The following is a 15,310-nucleotide window of genomic DNA, read 5'->3' as shown; positions in this document are numbered from 1 at the left end:
CCCGAGAATATAGCGCAATTAGCGCTGAAACACTACCACCGCCATCACCGTGTGTGTGCACGTGTGTTGAATGGTAACGTAGCAACGGTGAGGATCTGTGTGTGTAAGTAGTAGGCACGTGCGAAGGAATTTGTTTGTAAAACGGTGTAATTATAGATTCGTTCGGTAATTAAATATTCTGTTGAGCTAATTGTTCAGTTTATTAGTGCAAATCGGTGCAAAACAATCGTTATTGAAACGGTCGGTATGAAATTTTAACCAACGAAACAGAGCTCGTTAACCTACTGTTCGACATCTCTCTTGCAGTGGCGCAACTGGACAGGGCTGCACAACACACAGACGGCGCGATGGAATTTGTATGAAACAAATAATTTTTTTATAGTTGCTTTTTTATCAATATTGACTACAATTTAACTAAAAAGTCTCTTCAGCATCATACTTTTGTGAACCAAAAACCAAAGTGAATGGAAAGGAGGTGAGCTTGTAAAGAGGTTTTGGTCGCTATCAAGGTTGTCAAATTTGACACTTTATAACAGGGATTGTTTTCTTTTACTTACACCATAGCATCAGCGAAGGAAGATTTAACACTTGTAATTGTAATTATATCTTGTAATTGTATAAATAGATCACACGAATCTCTCGCTAGCACAATTATATCGCACAACCTAAGTGCCAGAACTCCACTAAACGATCAATCAACGGGTTCTAAATATCTCAAGCTCTCAACCTAAAAGGTATCTTAAGAGACTTTGTTTAGCACACGGTAAACGGCTGATGCATTCTATAAATAGTTAAAAAAAAAGCTGGTGGCGCCATCTATTGATGAGATAGGTGATCGATTGATGTTATGTATCGCTAGAACTAGAATGGCGATACGAATGTTTAAATACAGTACTCCAATATGAACCATCAGAACTCAAACAAGTAAGGCCAAAAATACACGAACCGGAATTTCGCGACCACGGAATTCCGCCTGCTGAAAAATGTATGAATATGACAGTTCGGAAAAGTTGCTGCTGACAAACTGACGTGACACTTGCGTTACAAAAGTGTCCCAAATTGCGAAGGAAGTGTGAGGCAAGATGTTGTGAGAATTATTGGATAAAACACCCAGGAAAATCATTTTATAAGTTTCCAAAATAATGCAAAAGATGTGAGAAGTAAATAATACAATGCGCATTGGAATTTGCGGAGAAAAACAAAACGGAGGTCCAGCAGTTCCTCGTCTGTGTCAGTGTAGTAAGCGATTCATTATAGAGATGGCGCTAGTGTTTAACGTATTTTCATTTGAAATAAAGAGACAACTTTGGAAGCTCATTTTGTTCGAAGTGTCACGTCGGTTTGTCGGTGGTTTATATATGGGTTTCCACTCCACTCACAGTCCACTTCCAAATTCAGATGGTACGCCTCTGATTATACCTCCCAAAAAGAGAGTATAGGAGGATGTAACCCATCAACCTAAACAGAAGAAAAAGAATATATGGGTTTGACAGCAGGTGAAATTCCGTGGCCGCGAAATTCCGGTGCGTATATTTTCGGTCTAAGAATAAGTTATGGTATGAGGCAGCCGATCTGGTGGTACAGTCGTCAACTTCCGTCGAAATTTCCGGGAGCATATGAGGAGAAAAATATCTTTAGTATCCAATTTCGATCTGGGTTTTCGAAAAACATTGCCAGAATTTTGAGCTCAGATGAAATCACCGTCTTTTCTATTTCCCATTTTTTCCCATCGTAACCGGGTTGTACACCCCTGTGCCTGTCTCGTGCCAAACTTTCAACGGGACAACGACGGCACAGCCGCGAGCGTCGAATCTTTCCTAATTCATTCATTCGTGTTTCTCCCAAGACGTGGAGCAGTCGCATCCGGCTGGGTCTCCTCTCTTTTTCTCTCGCTCGCTCCCGCACACGGTACAGTGGCTAACGGTACTTGAGGGTAGCGCGCGCGAAACACCGCACATACACGCACCGTTGCGACGTGATTTGCTTTGTGTGGTATGTTGTGGTGTGCTGTGGTGTTGTGGAACGTTTTATTCTATTTTGCACTGATATTTCGCGACATGAAGCAATGAGTACACGGTGGGTTGAATTATCTTCGACCGGCTTCCCACCCGGTACATCGCACCCGCGCAACCACGGCTCATTTTACCGTGCCGTGTGCGAAAATATGTGTAGCTGTGTGTGTGCGTGCGCGTGTGTGTGTGTGTTATGCGCACGCAATTTTTGTTTGACACTGCCAAGACGAATTATACAACTCCATCCGCGTGCGGCGAGCGGTTGTTGTCGGGGACGCGTTGAAGAACCTCTGCACGCCACAGGTGTTTGCGTTGCTGCAGATCACGTCCTGCCAAAGTGCACCAGCTGCACTTTTGGCATCTGCTGCAACCATGTGCTTGTCCGTGCGTGTGTGTGTGTGTGTGTCGGTAATCGTAGTAGTAGTAGTAGTGGTGGGCAACAATTACATCAGCATTACCAACCAGCAGCGACGGTGCGGTGCGAGAGAGCTGGCCGGACTATTTTGACAGATAGCATTTGTTTGTTTACATTCGCATTCGCACTGGCCGGCTGTGATTATGCGACGGCGAAAAGGAAGAAATGTGCAAAAGATTACACTGTCTAATTTGTGTCCCTCGGTCTGTCTGTGTGTGTGTGCTAATTTTTTATTGTTTGCATTGTTATTAACTGGCGTGATGGATGACGACAAAGGGTGACTTTCGGTTTGCGGCCGCCGAGGGTTCTACTATTTTTAACCCACCCGGTTTCACCAGTTGAATCAGGGAGAAAGAGAGAGAGAGAGAGGGCGACAGAAGTCAGTATCGTTTGTAGAGAGTTAGATGTGTGTGTGTCAATTACTGAATCCGTTTTCATCATTTTTTTTATTATTTTGGTTTCAGAAGGCAAAAACAACGAAACACACATCCCTTCATGCTTCCGATGCTCCGAGCAAGAGAAACAACGGAAGGGACGCTGGTACGGAATGATAGTTTTCCCATGCCCTTCACCGGATTTTACTTATCGGAGATTGTAAAAAGCTGGCGATTGGGTTTGCCGGGAAGACGTTGTTCCGCCTGAACACCACTAGCTCTTTTTTTGCTAGCCCACATGAACACTTATCAGCGTCTGTGAGCTCCCTGGTTCAATCTCTGTCCCGGTCCCGGCAAGAGACAAGTGATGCTGTATTATTTGATCATTTGCTTATCGCGTCACGATGGTATTAAATTTCCCGACACGTTTTTTTTTCTTTGCTTTGCTCGTACTAATGTACTGCGAGGGAAAAAATAGACACTCACACATAATAATCATCCCTTTTCGGTCAGCATGCAGTAGAAACGTAGGCGCGGGAGGTTTCTAACGAGATAAGCAGGTACGGTGGTGCCTGATGAACTGTAACGTGCAGTAGTTACACGGGAAGGGGAGGATAAATTACAACCTACCGATGCATACAAACCCCTGCACACGCAACACGTTTGTGCAACGTCATGTTTTGGCCGGAGCACAGGAAGAATAGGTCTCGGGAAGTGATCAAATATTTGCGTCATGTGTGCCGTGTTGAGCCTGCTTGTTGACACAGTGATAGGGGCCCGATAGTGATAGCCCGGTCACAGAGGAAAGTCACAATGTGCCGCTCCAGTAGTGTGTGTCCACCGGCAGTAGGAGAGAGAGCTATCTGTGGAAAGAGTAATTACATCAAATGGATGTATTTGATTCTTTGGTAGTGTCGCTTTTTCTTTTTATTTGAAATGCTATGTGTACTTTTACATCTTATCAGTATAGGGAAACGTTTGCCGCGAGCAAAACACCGGAACCGTTGAAGGACAGTTTTGGGACGCTCTTTACATTGCTGTGTGTGGGGTTTTTTTGCAACAAAAACACTTCCTACTTTATTTTCACTGTTTCACTGTTAAAGATTGAATATTCAAGTGCAAACAATGTAATTGCCATTCATACGCGTGCCGAGGGTGCTTATCTGGCAAATTGCAACGCAATGTCCTTCGGCCGTGGATAAGCTCACGCTCACGTGGAGAGCACAGTGAGGCGACCAGTACGGCGTACAATCAAGCGACGGACAGCAAAGTAGGCAGAGCGAAAATGACACAGCACGGTGATTTAAACAGACGGTTAAAAGATGACGTTTGATAATGATCCAGCAGTTTGCCCCGAGGGCCGACCGTGTGCAGCGCCCGGTGACGTGGTTTTTAATGGCCCTTTCCTCGTATGAAAAGACACCCGAAGGTGTTTACGCGCCAAACCGGAAAAGGAATGTACTGGCTTCTTCCAAAACCTCCGCCATCAATATCTTAAACGGAACATACTCACTTAAACAGCTGTAACGTTGTTTACGGGGCAGCTAAGAGGCACCTCCGATAAGGCGGACGGGGGCTCCCAGACGACGCAAGACGAGGCGCTTACGACGTTGGTGTTTTAGTTTGAAATGATTTAAACATCACACGCCACGCTACCACCTGGCTCAATTGCATTCCGGTATTGGGAGCGTTCGGTGAGGCTGCTGCCCTTGAGATAGTGCCACCGGCCTGTCACCCGATATGGATGGTATCAGCATTTTCCCGCGATAATGTTGCTATCAACTCTGGGGGCGCCCCGTGTCGTGTGACTTATTTTTAGGATCCCCAGTGATAGGGCTTTATATTTAATACACATTTTGATTTTTACGATTGCAGCCCCAAAACACCGCGCTCTCCAAGCAGCAAGGCGCCGCCCGGGTATCAGTGCCACAGTGATCATTGCTGGGTGTAGTATTTTATTACCATCGTTGTGTGTCTCGTACGTGAGTGTGTGTGTGCTTAATTTTAGAGTGATTTTCCTTACCGGTTAATGTGTGTGCCAAACGATCGTAGTCAGTGTGCCGTGCCCGATCGTGCTATGAAGCTGTTTGGAAAACGTTCAATTACGCGGAAAAATTCTTAACGTTTGTGCAAACCAACAAAAAGAAGAAGAAGAAGAAGAAAATAGTGCAAGTGTAGGTGTGAAAAGCCCGCCAACACCAGGATGGAAGCGATCACAAGAAAGCTGCCCCCGAACCCGCGACAAAATGCAAGCATCCTGTCCGCGCTGACCTTCTGGTGGACGATCGATCTGTTCCGGAAAGGGTACAGCAAGGTGCTGGAGCTGCAGGATCTGTTTCGCCCGCTAGATGTCGATCGGTCCGACGTGCTCGGCGATCGGTTGGAAAAGTGAGTACTCTGGTGTTCGTATCTATTTCGTTTTCCCTCCAGATAATCTAATGTGTTAGTTTTCATTGTGGGTTTATAGTTGTAGAATTGATTACATTTGAAGAATGATCGTAGCTCATGATCATCTAAGATTCGCCTGAAAACTATAAACTAAATGGCATCATGAAAACCACTCATTCACCTAGATATTACTTAGACCATATTGGTTTCAGTTCAATTCAAATTCAGCCCCAGTGAGTCTATCCAGATTGCAGTATTTTAGCCTGATGAACTGTTGTTAGGCATACCTTGCCATAGCTCTGGGCCTGTGCAAACTTCTGAGTGCAAAAATAATAATCAAACTCTCAAACTGTCCATGGCACAATGTCCATACAATCGCCCTGCTCGATCTTCCGCCGTAATTCCAGTGTAGAGAAGTGTAGAGGATCATACCAACACACATCGCCAATGGGTGATCATGATGTGGACGAGCGGCGAGTGGTCGGCGCTACCGACGCATTAACGTTAACCAACGTGAGTCAGCAGGTTCCATTACGATTGCAGGCACGTGAAGATCGGTAGATGATGGGATGAGAATGCTGATTATACATCACACAGAGACGCAAGCCCTTGAACATCCAATCATCAGAATGGTGATGGTTTGTGGCGCTCGTATTCTAACCAACCAACGCTCATTCTCGCCATGTGCGTTTTGTGGAAGTTGGCAGTATTGGTGACGGTGGTTGAATAGAGTTGTTTTATTGGTTTTTTCTCTAAATTTGGTACTCATGTGAGCGCATGATCAGTGTACAGCTCTTTTTGTCGTTGTAAATGGGTTTGGATCTCGTTAAGAATCGATTTGATCACTCAGCTCCATTGTTTAGTATGCCTAATGTAATGTAATTATAGTTAAGCACCTGAAAACAAATGCTCCATTTTCAACCCGTTTTGCATAGCTTATAGCGCCAAGATGTCGATCTGCCCACAACTTTATCTTGTTTGGAAGATCATTAAATTGCATCAGTATAATGCTGAAGAGAGCCCGCCTGCCCACCATTCTGGAGTGTTGTTGACGCGCGACCGTCATAAATTAAACGGGGAACTTCAGCTCTTATGACACTGCTCTTTCCCCTTATTCCTCCGAACCCAGGACCCAGGTCGGCCCATTTGCTACACTTTTCGTTTTGTCGAGCGCCATGGTATAGCATGATGATACAAATTGAACTTTATTAGAAGTAATTGACCGGCGTCACGCGTACCACTTTATGGTTTCGATGGACGCGTAAATGTGGAGAGTGGAGCGCTGAGGCCCCAAGGTGTCCAAGAGGTTCGTCTGCGAAATTGATATGCGTTCCCTGGTCGTCACTCGTTTGTTTAGGTCGTTGCGTATTGGTGGCGTATAGCGCGTGGCCACACGCTTGCAAAAGCAAGGGGTATCGATTAATAAGTGAGGCAGCCGTTTTTATTCCGATGTATGTGTGCTGATCACTCTAATGGAACTTGGGGAGACTTCTACTGGAATGACAAAAAGAGTGTAGATCATTTGGTAGAATATGTCAATATGTGTTTTGGTGTTAATTTCCTCTCATCACGGGTTGTTGGAAGATCTGATCGATCCAGTAGTACAGTGTGCAATATGTGACGTCATGACAGGCCTTAATTCTCAGCATTCGAAAACAGATGTTTGATTACTTCCAAGAAATAATTCCTTTTGTGCAATGAATGGGATCTCTGTTGTTGTTTGAGAGAACAATTAGCAGGATGTTTGAGCCTCGTGACTTGCTCATTTAGCAACATTTGATTTGATTCAATCTCCTATGGGGCTAGGTCAGGGCCTAGTAAATGTAGCGTATCATCCACTACGACCTATTCCTACCAAAAAGAGGCTCCACATTGGTGATACTCATTGATTGAATTTGTTTCGTCTGCTCACACAAGAACCAAGACTTCTGTGCATGTTTCCTCGGCTCTTGTTTGCGTTCCACTCTCACACAACTGATCAATCCAAATGTTCAAAACAAAATCTGGCCCAGAGCAACAAATCACACCTCTCTGCCCGGGGCGCACGTTAACTAATGAACCTTAAATTTAATTGCGTTACCACCCTACCCCGTTCTCATTCAACCTACTCGCACCTTCCCCAATGTTGGCTCAGGTTAAACAAATAAATTTAAACTTCTAGTTACTGCTGCTTCCCGCCAGTGTCTAACCACTGGCGCACAAGTGTCTGTGTGTGTGTGTGTGGGAGACCCAAACCCGAACCCGTCCAGGGCTGGGATGGTTTGTTTGGCGCTTCAATATTGACTATTTGTGCGGTGCCTCTCCGCCTTGATAAAGCCTCCGTCGCAAGATGCTGCTGCTGCGGTTTCTGCGGTTTCTTCTTACACACCCGATCGTGCACCCAACTGAATATGGAACGGGGAGGGGATGTACGCGGATGTGTGTGTGTGTTTTGTACGAGTAGCGTACTCGATGCCATGTTGCTGGTGGTGGAGTTTTAAAACTGCCGCATCATTGTTGCGTTGCCCTTCCTCGGGGGCACTGGCCTAGCCCACTACCCATTTGATGCTGGCACAGTGGTGGTGATCGGTCTTCCTTTTCTTTTTGTTCTCCGTGGGATCGCTCGGCTGTCCCGGCTGGAATCACGACCTGGAAACGATGTCATAATTTGCGTGTCACTTCATGCCTGCTCGTCATCGTGTTACGCATCGGTGTGCGATAAGGTGTACACACCCGCACGTCACTGTTATTGCACAATAATGGTATAATTATTTCACAATGCTAGGAATGCTTGGTTTTCAACGTTGTGTGGCATGCTGTCTCTATTGCGTGTGCAAATTCTAGATTGGTGGATTATGGTTTGACCCATAGCTCGGGAAAGTCCGGCCCACGTGATCGTTTTACTGGTATATTCTTAGAACAAGAGTGGAAAAATGGTAAGAACATAATTGAATTGTGCTTACAGAGCTTTACAAGTCACTTTAGAATGTGCACATCATTATTCACCGCCTGCAAGATGCTTTTCAACAGCTGTCAAGTGGTTTATTTACTTCAAAATGCAATATCAGTTCCAACACATGATTTTCAACACATCACAAAGAGCTATAAAAACTCAATCCAGATTCAGACGTGTTGAAAATCATACTGAAGAAATTAAAAATTATGACAGTTAAGTGACTGTTCACAGTTTGTACATAAGATTGTGAACAGGCTTTAGAAGAAGAGGAACAAAAAGAAGAAGAAAAGTATGGCTTTTAAGTTTGTTTTGTTTTCGTGAAGATTACCCTAGGATTGATTTAAGGATTTTTCTTTTCAAATTACTGCGAATTTATGTTTCTGGTTGAAATAATCCATGAGAGATTACCTCCGAACGACTCCGACGACTCCGACTACTCCGACGACTCCGGACGTCTCCGGACGACTCCGACTCGGAACGACTCCGACTCGGAACGACTCCGACTCGGAACGACTCCGAACAACACCGGACGACTCCGGACGACTCTGGACGACTCCGGAAGGCTCCGGACGACTCCGGGCGACTCGGACTCCGGGCGGATCTAGTTGTTTTATTTTCCCGGAGTCGGAATCGGACTAACAATAGATGGAGTCGGATCGGAGTCGTGCGCTGCAGAGAGCACATCACTACACTGAACAACATGTCCGTCATGGGATCAAACCCCGAATGGACCGTGCCCCCATACGTAGGACTTACTATCCTCCCGGTCTGGTGGTACGGCCCACTAAATAATGAATAGCTTATAAATAATCAATGATGAATTAAATTAATGTTATTTGCTTGCAAAAAGCCACAAAAAATGTTTTGTATTTGTGTCCATAGGTGATGGACTCATTGCTAAATGATAAATGCTTCACAAAACCAACTATAACACTGTATACAAATGACAGAGTAACGGATTGGCAATTAAAGAAACATTCAATAAAAGGGCTAAAAAAAATTGAAATCCGATTTGCTTGAATTCGCTGTAGCCAGAAAATAGTGAAAATTGTGCCTGAAAACTTGCCCCGAAGGTTAATAAATTTCTTGAATTCGGCCCGTTGGTTGAAAAGTTTGCCGACCCCTGATTTAAGCAATCGAGCATCATCTTTACTCTTTCCGATTCCCTGATCAAAATGAAACCGACAGCCGTCAATTATTTACGGTTGACCGGGTTTGGCGAAACTGCTCATTACAATGACCCTTTTTCCTGTTACTCGAACAAGTTGGTTATGCATCGTTGGTCGCTTTAAACGATGTTATTGTGTGAAGATGAAATGCCGCAATGAAAAGCTCAATTAATGTGCTCGCCATCGCTTGCGTGAACAGCTTCCACTGCAAATAGTTTTCCATAGAAAAAGCTGAGAAAGAAATTCTACACGCTAAAGCTTAGTAACAGTGTTCTGTCGAGCGGATTGCATACCTTACCCATCTTTCAAATGTCGCCTAAATGTCTGCAATTTTTTACTTTTTTCTTTGCAGAAAATGGTTCGAACAGCAGGCCGGCCCTGGCCGACCGTCGCTGGTGAAAGCGATCTTCAAGACGTTCTGGCGCGAGTACGGTGTGCTCGGGTTCATCACCATCATCAACGATATCGTGATCCGGCTGGCACAGCCCATCTTTCTCGGCTGGCTGCTGATGTACTTCCGGTGAGTGTGCTCTTCCTCTCCTCAAAGAAAACCCCTGTTATTGATTCCCCTTTTTTTCCCCCGCGATTGCAGGAAGGACACGGAGGTAACGCGCGAAAGCGCCTTCCTGTACGCCGGTGCGATCGTGCTGCTGAACGCGCTGAGCGTGATCACGATCAATCAGTACGTGCTGGGCAGCTTCCAGAACGGTATGAAGGTGCGGATTGCGGTGTGCAGCGTGATCTACCGCAAAGCGCTTCGGCTGTCCCGCACGGCCCTGGGCGATACGGCGCCGGGGAAGGTGGTGAACCTGCTGTCGAACGACGTGAACCGGTTCGACATCGTGTCCGTCTTTCTGCACTCGATGTGGTCGGCACCGCTGCTCGCCATCATCATCGGGGTGCTGCTGTACCTCGAGATCGGCGTCGCCGGGCTGATCGGCATGATCGTGATCTTCATCGTGACGCCGATCCAGTCGTACACGGGCAAGCTGACGAGCCGGTTCCGGCTGCAGACGGCGCTCCGGACGGACGAGCGCATCCGGCTGATGGACGAAATCATCTCCGGCATCCAGGTGATCAAGATGTACGCCTGGGAGCGGCCGTTCGCGAAGCTGATCCGGCACGCGCGCCAGATGGAGCTGAAGATCGTGCGCAAAAGTGCGTACGTGCGCGGCCTGTACATGACGTTTCTGCTGTTCACCACCCGGACCGCGCTGTTCTGCACGATGATGGCGATGGCGCTGCTCGGGGACGAGCTGACGGCGGCCCGCGTCTTCGTGGTCGCGACGTACTTCCACATCCTGGCGAACACGATGTCGGCGATGTTTGTGCGCGGCATTGCGGAGATTGCGGAGGCGATGGTGGCGATGCGCCGGCTGGAGCGCTTTCTCGAGTTTGAGGAGCGCGAGACGGAGGCGCTGCCGGACGGCAAGTCCCACCTGCTGGCCGAGTTTGGGCTGAACGGGGACGCGACCGAGAAGCAGCGGCTGATCGAATCGGAAACGCAGCTCCCGCCCACGATTGCCGTCTCGCTGAAGGGTGTTACCGCGCGGTGGGGTGCCGTCCGCCGGCAGGACGACTTTCCGCGCAAGGCGGGTGCCAAGCAAGCGAACGGCAAGCTGCAGCAGGACGGGCAGGGAGCGCCGGACGAACTGCCACCGGTAACGCTGTCCAACCTGAACATTGACTTCCGCAAGGGACTGCTGATCGGTGTGATCGGGCCGGTCGGTTCGGGCAAATCGTCCCTGCTGCAGGCGATCCTGCGCGAGCTGCCGCTGGAGTCGGGCAGCGTGGTAGCGCAGGGCCGGTTCGCGTACGTCAGCCAGGAGCCGTGGGTGTTTTCCGGCACGGTGCGGCAGAACATTCTGTTCGGGCAGCCGATGGAGAAGGAGCGCTACGAGGCGGTCGTGCGGGCCTGTGCGCTGGTGACGGACTTTGAGCAGCTGCCCGACGGCGACCGGACGATGATTGGCGAGCGGGGGGCAGCCCTGTCTGGTGGGCAAAAGGCACGCATCAGCTTGGCCCGGGCGGTGTACCGGCGGGCGGACGTGTACCTGCTGGACGATCCGCTCAGCGCGGTGGACGCGCACGTCGGGCGCCACCTGTTCGATCTGTGTCTGGGGCCGCAGGGACGGCTCGGGACGCTGCGGGCGACGCGCATCCTCGTCACGCACCAGGTGCACTTCCTCAAGGAGGCGGACTGGGTGGTGGTGCTGAACGAGGGCCGGGTGCAGGCGCAGGGCACGCCGCACGATCTGGTGCAGAGTGGGATCGACTTTGTGGAGCTGGTCGAACGGAAGGAGGTTGAAGGCAGCGAGCTGGAGGGTGGTGGTGGTGGTGATGGGGATGGTTCGGTTGGAGGGGGCGATCGGCGAAGCCGGCGGGATTCGCGTGCTTCCGCCCGTTCGGGTGGTTCGTCCGTGCATGCCGATGTAAGCGATGAGGAGGAGCGTGACCTGGCGGCCGACGCACCGGTCCAGAGCAACATGGAGGGTACGTCCCGGGGGAAGGTGCAGGGTTCGCTGCTGCTGAGCTATCTGGGCAGCGGGGCAAACGGGCTGATAATGTGCGGACTGTTGGCACTGTTTCTAGCGACGCAGCTCGCGGCGAGTGGGGCCGATTATTGGGTTGCCTTCTGGTAAGTGGTCAGAAACAACGATGGGGCGCTCACTATTTACTAACGGACATTTCATTGGCACAGGACTTCACAGGAAGAGCAGCGACTGTTCCGAGCGGCACACAACTTGTCCGCCGGCCCGGAAGCGGCCACCGACGAGCTGCCGCCACTGCTCAGCACGGAAACCTGCATGGCCATCCATGGTGCGCTGGTGGGCAGCATCTTTCTCATCGCCATCACCAGGTGAGGGGAACTGACTTGACGAATATCCCAAAGCAATGCTACATCGCCGCTCTTGCCACCCTTTTCTTTTAGATCGATCAGCTTCTATCAGACCTCCGTGCGGGCGTCGCAAAACCTGCACGATGCCATGTTTGCCGGCTGCGTGTCCACCACGATGCGCTTCTACGACACGAACCCGTCCGGTCGCATCCTGAACCGCTTCTCGAAGGACATGGGCTCGGTGGACGAGCTGCTGCCGAAAGCGATGCTCGACGCGTCGCAAATCATTCTCAGCCTGTGCGGTACGCTGGTCGTGACGGTGCTCGTCAACCCACTGTTTCTCGTACCGCTAGCCCTGCTCGGCGTCGTGTTCTGGTTCGTGCGCCGGATCTATCTGAAAACGTCGAAAAACATCAAGCGGCTGGAGGGCATTACGCGCTCGCCCGTCTTCTCGCACCTGTCGGCGTCGCTGGCCGGGCTGCCGACGATACGGGCGTTCGGTGCGCAGGGCGAGCTGATCCGCGAGTTCGACGCCCATCAGGACATACACACGGCCTCGTTCTACATGTTCATCACCGCCAGCACGGCGTTCGGCTTTGCGCTCGATCTGCTCTGTCTGATCTTTGTGTTTATCGTGGTGTTTAGCTTCCTGCTGGTCGAGCAGGACACGTTCGGCGATCGGGTGGGGCTGGCGATCACGCAAGCGATGGCCCTGACCGGCATGATGCAGTGGGGCATCCGGCAGAGTGCCGAGGTCGCTAACTTTATGATGTCGGTCGAGCGGCTGCTGGAGTACCGGGATCTAGCACCCGAGCGGCAGCCGGAGCGACCGCGCGCACTGAACGCGGGCTGGCCCGCGGAGGGTCGGATCGAGTTCCGCAGCGTCACGTACCGGTACTTCGAGGGAGCGCAGGCCGTACTGCGCGATCTGTCGTTTGAGATACGGCCGCGCGAAAAGGTTGGCATCGTGGGGCGCACCGGGGCGGGTAAATCGTCCCTGATTGGGGCGCTGTTCCGGCTGGCACAGGTCGAGGGCGAGATACGGCTGGACGGGATCGATACGGCGGACATCACGCTCGAGCAGCTCCGCTCGAAGGTGTCGATCATACCGCAGGATCCGGTCCTGTTTTCGGGCACGCTGCGCCGCAATCTCGACCCGTTCGAGGACTACCCGGACGCGGAGCTGTGGGGTGCGCTGGAGCAGGTGGAGCTGAAGGAGCTGGCCAACACGCCGGCCGGGCTGCAGATGGCGGTGGCGGCCGGTGGTTCCAACTTTAGCGTCGGCCAGCGGCAGTTGATCTGTCTCGCTCGTGCCATTCTGCGCAACAACCGCATCCTGGTGCTGGACGAAGCCACCGCCAATGTTGACCCAAAGTAAGTTGCTGTGTGTGTGTGTGAAAGGGGTGTACAACAGATTATTAAAACCGTGTATTTCGTTTATCGTTGCAGCACGGATCGGTTAATACAGGAAACGATACGGCACAAGTTTGCCGACTGTACTGTGCTGACGATCGCCCACCGGCTCAACACGATCATGGACTCGGACCGGGTGCTAGTGATGGATGCGGGCCAGGCCGTCGAGCTCGGTACGCCGCACGAGCTGCTGCAGCTGCCGATCAGCATCTTCCGCGACATGGTGCTCGCGACCGGGCCGGCCGAATCGGAACGGCTGCAGCAGATCGCACTGCACAAGCACGAACAGCAACCGCTGGCGGCGTCTGACTAATTCTGTGCATTCTGTGTGTATAGGAATAGGAGTTAAAAAGTGTCCTTATTAGTGGGTGAAGCGCGTACGTGTGCTGCGTGAATCTCTCGTGCGTACGATGCGTGTACGCGGGCGGACGTTTGAGCGCGTAAGGATACACCAACTGCCGACTGCTGTCACTACCCTGTACACTGTGTGTGTGCGTGTGTGTCCAGTGTGTGGTAGGTGTCGTTTAGCGTACCGGAAATGTCGAAATGGCGAGTACAATTATCGAATGTAGTGGCGCAGGAAGGAAGGACGCGTGCCAAAAGGCGGCTACATTTGCTTCCGGTTGTTTTTTTTAACCAAGCCCCGTACAATGTTACCCATATTATTAGGTAGACGAAAGTGTAGGATACAAAAGCCGAACAAACGTAGTTATATGCCTTACGAGTTATGTACTAGATATGCATACCGTTGTTTTAATTGTATAACTCTACCGTAGCGTGGTAATAGGAACGATAAAACAGTTGAAAAATGTTACAATTTTGTGTGTTTTATTGCATAATTCTGTAACTGAAAGAAAATCCGGTTCTAAATGACGCGGCTCCTTGCAGCCAATTCCCGCATGCAATCGACGGCACACGGGAGCCTAACGGCCCATTTGAATTTGCTGCATGTGCGCCGGCAGCGCTCGCTTCTTCTACTGTCAGCGTACAGTAAAAACGCGCCTAACAGCGACCAGGATCGCATACGCACCAGTGCAGCGGCGGAAGGTAGCAGCTGTGATCGAGCGAACCGGTTTCCCGTGTGCCTTTCTACGCCTGTGCGCCGTCGCGTGATGGTTGTGTTCGTGTGCTCCCTTTTCGAATGGGGCTGCAGGGTTAGAGTGCTCAATTTGGAGTGTGTGTGCTAATTGAAATATTATTCTCATTGTATATTTTCATGCTTTATGTGACATGCCAGCAGTGTAATTATCACGTTAACAGTGCGATATAAACCAAATACACTTTAAACGCAATGATTGAATTTTCATTACTCAAATTTAGTTATTATGCAACCGGGAAAGGGTAACTAATAGACGATATGAAACACGCTCTACGAACCCTGCTCGCACAGCAAAAACAGTGCGCGGAAACGAGCGCGTATTGGGCGAATGCTTCGCCTGCTCTGCTCTCCTGTTACTATGACGCGAAAGAGCCACAAACGTGACGCTGCCGTATCGTGTCGCATCGCGGAACATGCGCGCGTGTGTCATCATTTCTGCTCGCTTGCCGGGTCGCACACTCGCTGTTGGCGAACGTGTGAGGGCGCTAATGTCGCTCGCTCGCTCGCTTGCACAGCGCGTGGAGCGGTTAGGCGGCGATCAATGAGTGTGGGTGTGGGAAGACGAAAAAAAATCATTTCATTTAGTGTGCGGTGTTTTTCGGAAATAATTTAATGTAAATATTCAATGAAGATTTGTTACTCCAGTTTAATAAAGCAGAATTTAAA

At 49.9% G+C, this 15,310-nt stretch overlaps 1 protein-coding gene across 6 annotated transcripts; it reads left to right on the top strand.

Annotated features, from left to right (window-relative positions):
* Positions 1 to 1,835: 1,835 nt before the first annotated feature.
* On the top strand, positions 1,836 to 14,367 carry LOC120893601 (multidrug resistance-associated protein 4-like). Of its 6 annotated transcripts, none has more exons than XM_040295583.1 (7): positions 1,836 to 1,908; positions 4,677 to 5,189; positions 9,646 to 9,813; positions 9,886 to 11,931; positions 11,995 to 12,153; positions 12,226 to 13,506; positions 13,582 to 14,367. In XM_040295583.1, exons 2-7 carry the CDS (start codon positions 5,005 to 5,007, stop codon positions 13,856 to 13,858), a joined length of 4,116 nt encoding a protein of 1,371 aa, XP_040151517.1. In that variant the 5' UTR covers positions 1,836 to 1,908; positions 4,677 to 5,004; the 3' UTR covers positions 13,859 to 14,367. The 6 variants fall into 6 exon arrangements, with proteins under 6 accessions (XP_040151517.1, XP_040151515.1, XP_040151518.1 ...); XM_040295581.1 differs by having other exon boundaries at positions 1,846 to 1,992; XM_040295584.1 differs by having other exon boundaries at positions 1,846 to 2,076.
* Positions 14,368 to 15,310: the final 943 nt, after the last annotated feature.

The sequence above is a fragment of the Anopheles arabiensis genome, chromosome 2, assembly GCF_016920715.1.
Source record: "Anopheles arabiensis isolate DONGOLA chromosome 2, AaraD3, whole genome shotgun sequence".
Lineage (NCBI taxonomy): Eukaryota > Metazoa > Arthropoda > Insecta > Diptera > Culicidae > Anopheles > Anopheles arabiensis.
Note: the sequence above shows the minus strand (reverse complement) of the source record. Positions and strands in the feature narration are given on the sequence as shown.